Source organism: Leptonychotes weddellii, chromosome 6 (genome assembly GCF_054177405.1).
Source record: "Leptonychotes weddellii isolate Sample4059 chromosome 6, ASM5417740v2, whole genome shotgun sequence".
NCBI classification, from domain to species: domain Eukaryota; kingdom Metazoa; phylum Chordata; class Mammalia; order Carnivora; family Phocidae; genus Leptonychotes; species Leptonychotes weddellii.
This window is the reverse complement of record NC_138374.1, coordinates 4,052,575-4,058,550: the sequence shown is the minus strand read 5'-3', so window position 1 is coordinate 4,058,550 and position 5,976 is coordinate 4,052,575. Positions and strand designations below refer to the sequence as shown.

At 49.2% G+C, this 5,976-nt stretch overlaps 1 protein-coding gene across 1 annotated transcript; it reads right to left on the bottom strand.

Annotated features, from left to right (window-relative positions):
* Nucleotides 1-248: 248 nt before the first annotated feature.
* Nucleotides 249-5,824, bottom strand: LOC115943708 (proliferation marker protein Ki-67-like). Its single transcript, XM_031036941.2, has 3 exons — nucleotides 3,920-5,824; nucleotides 2,437-2,880; nucleotides 249-798 (listed from the first exon to the last, which is right to left on the bottom strand). Exons 1-3 carry the CDS (start codon nucleotides 5,660-5,662, stop codon nucleotides 733-735), a joined length of 2,253 nt encoding a protein of 750 aa, XP_030892801.2. The 5' UTR covers nucleotides 5,663-5,824; the 3' UTR covers nucleotides 249-732.
* Nucleotides 5,825-5,976: the final 152 nt, after the last annotated feature.

The window sequence follows — 5,976 nt, the reverse complement described above, 5'->3', positions numbered from 1 at the left end:
CGGCCGATGGCCCCGACACCCAGTGCCGGATGGCCCTCTCAGATGCGAGCAGTCCCAGGTCAGACAGAGAAGCCTGAGGCGGAAAAGACAAGCCGCCAGTCAGTCATTAAATACCAGCCTCCTCCAGGTCGCACGTGTATTCCCTTCCGTGGTAGGGACCCCGGGGACGGGGCTGTCCCGTGCAGGGGACCAACAGCCCTCGAGAGTGGACCCAACGTGTCCCACATGGTAAAGAAATAGCCGATGAGTTTGTTCATCTGCCCATTCATTCATGTTTCCTGAGTGCCCGCCCAGTGTGGGGACCTAGGGACAGAAGTCCCTGCGTTCACATTCTGCTGTGGGACCCAGACTCACACAAAGCATTTACAGTGCAGCGTGGGGAAGTGCACGCACATGGGACTGAAAAGCACGGGCAGGGGTGACAAACGTCACGGCTTCATTTGGCCACGTTAAAGGCCATACTTGGTCCCAACCCCCGCCCCCCACCCGTCCCCAAGCCAAATTTCACATTTTTATTACTTAATGAGACCAGCAGTCCTCTTCATGACCTCCACGTGGCCTTTGTGAATAGACCACTTGGAGACAGAAAATTCTAAGCTTTCTTTCCTTAAACAGCCAGATAGCATTATTTACAAAATTCCCTTTTATATTCACCCAAATATTGTACTAGAATATATCACTAAACTGAACTTATTACTTTTTTTTTTCTTTCTCCCCTTTTCAACTTCTTAGCTAAATATCTTCATTGTCCCGACGACTTCTGGTTCTTAATTTCTTGATGCCCACGTTGTCATTATCCTGTTTGGGAAGAAAAATAGAACTCTTAAGTAACTGAAAAGAACAATGTTTCGTAACCAACTCTGCAAAAACCCAAATCCTTACTGGGTGTGACACAGGCCTTTAGTTTTAGGAAATTAATTTTAAGGTTGGAAATGAGTTTTGAGATGTGCCCTGTGAAAGTTGCTTTTGTTCTTTAAAATGTTACTATAAATTTAAATAGGAAGCTTTGTAACTTATTTTTAAGTTAATACATAATAAAGAAAGAAAGAAAACTTCCACACAAATACACACTTTTTTTCACTAATTAAAAAAGACCATTCAAAAAAGTGAATTCAAATGTATAAACAGGACAAGACGTTTTGGGTCTTCTAAGGAATCTCTGTGTATGAAGCGGACAATCTCTCCATGCTCGGTGAGTGTGACCACCGGCCGCACCTGCTCCCGAAGGAGCTAAGAGGAGGCTCATCCTTCTGGACAATCAGATCAAACAAGAGGTCACCTGCCTTCTCAGAACCAGTGGGGTGTCCGCTCCTACTTTACGCCCTCCCCTGACCCAACAGCCCATGAGAGGCAGACCCCACCAGGGACCTCACCAAGTGATCTTTAACATGTCACTGAGGGGAGGGGAGGTCAGGAAAACAAAAGGCAAGAATTGAAAAAATCGACGGCCGAGTTTGAAAGCAAATGACCGGAAATCCTTGAACACTGACTGAAGGTGTCCCCACCTACGGAGCAGATGGTCATCCCATGACCGAAATATCAGGAAAAGGTCAAGGTGGAGACCCACACGCCGGAGGACAAGAGGATGGGCGCTACACGAGCTAATAAAGGGCTGGGCGGAGTACACTCTGTTCTCGCTGACCACAGTCACCTGCTCTGTCCCTGCTCCCTCGCGGCTCAAAGGGGGGCAGGGGTGCCCAATGACGCCATCACCCCCATTCCGGCTCGCGGGAAACAGACCTCCTCTGCCTTCGCAGCTGGCACTGAACCGGACGGTGAAGCAGAAAGGTCGCGTGTGTGGGTTAGAGTAGCGACCCACAGCACCAGCCTCTTGGCTCGAAATGCGCGCTCAGAAATTTATACCACCCCCAGAAAGGGAGCTGCGGAACCCCGTTCGTTCAAACTCACAAAACCACGTATTCCGCAGAAGGACACCGACCGAATTTAAGCACGCGCTGTGGATTTAGTCAGATGGCAGACGGCTCACGTGCTGCTAAAGGTGACGTAACATGAGCAGGCGTCGCACACCACTCACCGTGGGACACTCTTGGAACTCCTGGGAAAGCCAGGCAGGACCGCCTTTCTGCCTTAGTAAGTTCTGCTGAACTAATGGGGACACTGAAGACCTTGACCCAGAATTTTCTTACTGGGTGTGTTGCAGGCGGTCAGAAAGTACTGACGGCATAAATTCCTGGCTCTTCCTGGATGGTGTCTTCAAAACGTCAGTTTTCTACTGGAAGTGGAGACAGATCCAGCTGAATACAGCTGCGACAAAACACGTGCTGTAGACTCATGCTTCCTACACCAGTATAACTAGGAGCCGACAGGGCGTTATAGGTCATGCTCTCTTTGCTTCTGCACGTGGGGCAAAAATTGTATTGCAATACTCTATGCTCACAAAAAAAGAAAAAAAAAGGAAAACAGTAAATTACTTGCCTTTTTTATATTTTCGGCACATCTCTTGGCGCTCCGAGTTACCCTCTGTTGGGGTTCGCTCTCTGAAGCATTTCCTCCAGGAGGGACTGTAATTTTTCTGGATCTCAAACGCATGGGGTCTGAAGGTTGCCTTACTTCTTCCTCCTGCTTCTTCCCACGGACACCCACTCTTTTCTCCCTTTGCTTCTCCTCAGCCACGTCAGGCGAGGGCATCTGACCCAGGCTGGCAGACCTCAGACACGTTCTGCTTTCACGGGTTTTGCCCCCACATGCCGAATTCTTGGCTCCGTCTTCTGGGCTTTGTAACGTTGTCTCTTGGGACGTCTTCAGGGGCTTCTTGTCGCTTCTCTTTGTTCTCGGCTTTTCTGCTGCTGTTATAACAGGCTTGGGTCTTTCCTCTGCTACCTCGGTTTTATTTGGACGTCTAGAGCGCAGGGACATTCCCTAAAAGTGTCAAGACATGCACAACATGCCAGTCATGAGTAATACAATTCTCACAATCCAACATGGAGAGAGAGAGAGGATCAAAGTGAACTTAGGGGCGCCTGGGTGGCTCAGTTGGTTAAGTGGCTGCCTTCAGCTTGGGTCATGATCCCAGGGTCCTGAGATCAAGCCCCATGTTGGGCTCCCTGCTCAGCGGGGAGCCTGCTTCCCCCTCTCCCTCTGCCTGCCTCTCTGCTTACTTGTGCTCTCTATCTCTCTGTCAAAAAAATAAATAAACTCTTTAAAAAAATAAACAAAGTGAACTTAAAAAGAATTTGCTTGAAAAGTTAACAGTTGTTTTCTAAGATGCCAGGAATCACTGTGTTCCAGGGAGAAATCCTCTCTACTGGTAAACCGTGAATAAGGAATTCGGTCTCAATTTCCATCACCATATCTGAGTGTCATATATGTCAAATGGGATTACCACAAGCATTTAAAAGACATTCTAGAAAAATGTGCCCTTTTCAAGCAGTAAATGATTTCCTAATCCTTTCCCAATCATTGCTGGAGCAGGACAGGAGAATCGCAATTTCTGGAACTGAATTTATGAACTTCTTTCCGTGCAGGAGTAACCCTCCCTACCTCACAAGCCGGACAGGTAGGTTGTTCTCAGGACGCAAATCCCCACATGGATTGTCTAACCGTGTAAAGACTGACACAGATACCACTCCCACCCAGTGCTCCTGCTTGTGGGGTCTGGAACACAGGACTGAGCTCCCACCTTTTCTCAGCACCTTTCCTACCTCTGCAGATGAGCATAACTCAACCAGTTCCTGAGAAACTCTTGTCAAAATTATTAGTAATTTTGACTAGTTATTTTCCCCAACTTGTCTATTCTCTCTGTAAATCCCCAAATGATTCTTTACCCTGGTGTGCAGTTATTCAGTGTGGAATGCAGACCCCTTTGGGAAAAGATATTCATATATACCTTCAAGCTATGAACAAACATTAGCCCCCAACAGAGAACCCCATCCAAGATGGCCTATCCACCCAGCATCACCTGATGTGGAGGGGTCGTCCTTCCTGCTTCTCTTCCCCTTGTTTTAATCTCCCTGCTGCTCCTTGGCCGGTCTCCCAGGAGTTCCATCCTTTCTGCCACGACCCTCAGCCTCTTCTTCACTGTCAGGGGTTCAGGTGGGTCACACCCCTCTGTGGGAGCCGTCCTCCTCCTCTTCGGGGGTGGCTTCTCCTCTGCAGCGCCCTGCGCAGGGGTCACGGAGCGCAGCCTCTTCGCTCCTGTTGAACCTTCCTCCGTTCTTCGTTTCCTCTTGGAGGGCAGGGAAACACCGCCTTCATTTCCAGATTCGACGGGCTCTCTGTGGCTCCCCAGGTCTTCCACGGCTCTTACTCTACGGGCCCTGAGGCCTCTTTGCAAAACGTTCGCAGGTTTCCTCCTGCCTGGACTTTGCTCTGGAGCGTCCTTAGGGCTACCCGCGGCCTTTCCCGGTTCCTTGCTGTGGTCCCGCACTGGGGACGACTCTTTGAAACTGGCCAGGTCTTCCAGGGTCTGGGCCTTTCCCTTAGGTGCTCTTAGCCGATTTTTCCTGAACATTACATTCTCTGCAGGGCCCAGTGTCTGCTTTGCAGTTTTTTTCAACAATTTGATGTCTTCATCAGCACCTCCTGGTTCTCTGTGTGAGTGTGCGTTTCCCCCACGCATTCGAGTGGACTTCCCGAGAGCGGAGGGCTCTTCCTTTACGTCCGCTTGCTGGGGAGAGGTCTTGAGTCGCCTCCTTCTACTTGTTGGCTTGTTGACTGGATCTGCTAGTGGAGATTTGCAGGGGACTTTGGTGGTTTTGTCATCAGTCACTGGGTCCTGGGTGTGCTCTGGGGTTTGGAAGAGCTCTCTGAGGCCAGCCAGGTCTTCTAAGGACTGGACATTTTTCTTGGGTATTCTTGACTGCCTCTTGCTTCCAGTTACATTTTCTGCAGAGTCCAGTGCCTGCTTTGCAGTTTTATTCAAAAATTTGATATCTTCATCAGCACTTCCTGATTCTCTGTATGAGTGTGCGTTTCCTCCCCGTGTTCGGGTGGACTTCCTGAGAGCTGAGGGCTCTTCCTTTATGTTCGCTTGCTGGGGAGAGGTCTTGAGTCGCCTCCTTCTACTTGTTGGCTTGTTGACTGGATCTGCTGCTGGAGATTTGCAGGGGACTGTTGTGGTTTTGTTATCAGTCACTGGGTCCGGCGTATGCTCTGGGGTTTGGAACAGCTCTTTGAGACCAACCAGGTCTTCTAGGGAATGGACCAATTTCTTGGGTGTTCTTGACCGCCTCTTGCTTCCAGTTACATTTTCTGCAGAATCCAATTTCTGCTTTGGGGTTTTCTTGAACAATCTGATGGCTGCATCATCACCTCCTGGTTCTCTGTGTGTGTGTGTGGCTTCCCCTGGCATTTGGATGGGATCTGTGAGAGGTGAGAGTTCCTTCTCTACGTCTACCTTGCCCAGAGGTATCTTCAGACATCTCTTCATGTGGGTTGGTGTGTTGACTGTTTCTGCTAGTGGAGATCTGCCAGGCATTATTGCAGTTTTGACAACAGCTGTTGGTTCCTTGGTGTGCTCTGAGGTTTGGAAGAGCTCTTTAAAACCGACCATGTCCTCTAGGAATTGGGCCTTTTCTTTCCCTCTTCTTTTCCACCTCTTGCTTCCGGCTAGATTTTCTACACAGTCTAGCTTCTTCTCTGGAGTTTCCTTAGACAATGTGATGTCTTCATCACCACCACCTGGTTCTCTGTATGAGAGCATGGTTTTCCTTGGTGTTCGGGTGGGCTTCCCGAGAGCTAAGGGGTCTTCCTCTATGTCCACTTTCTGGGGAGAGGTCTTGAGCTGCCTCTTTCTACTTGTTGGTGTGTTGACAGGATCTGCTAGTGGAGATTTGCAGGGGACTTTGGTGGTTCTGCCATCAGTCCTTGGTTTATCTGTGTGATTTGGTGTTTGGAAGAGCTCTCTGAGGCCAGCCAGATCTTCTAAGGACTGGACATTTCTCTTGGGTGTTCTTGACCTCCTCTTGCTTCCAGTTACATTTTCTGCAGGGTTCAGTTTCTGCTTTGGGGTTTCCT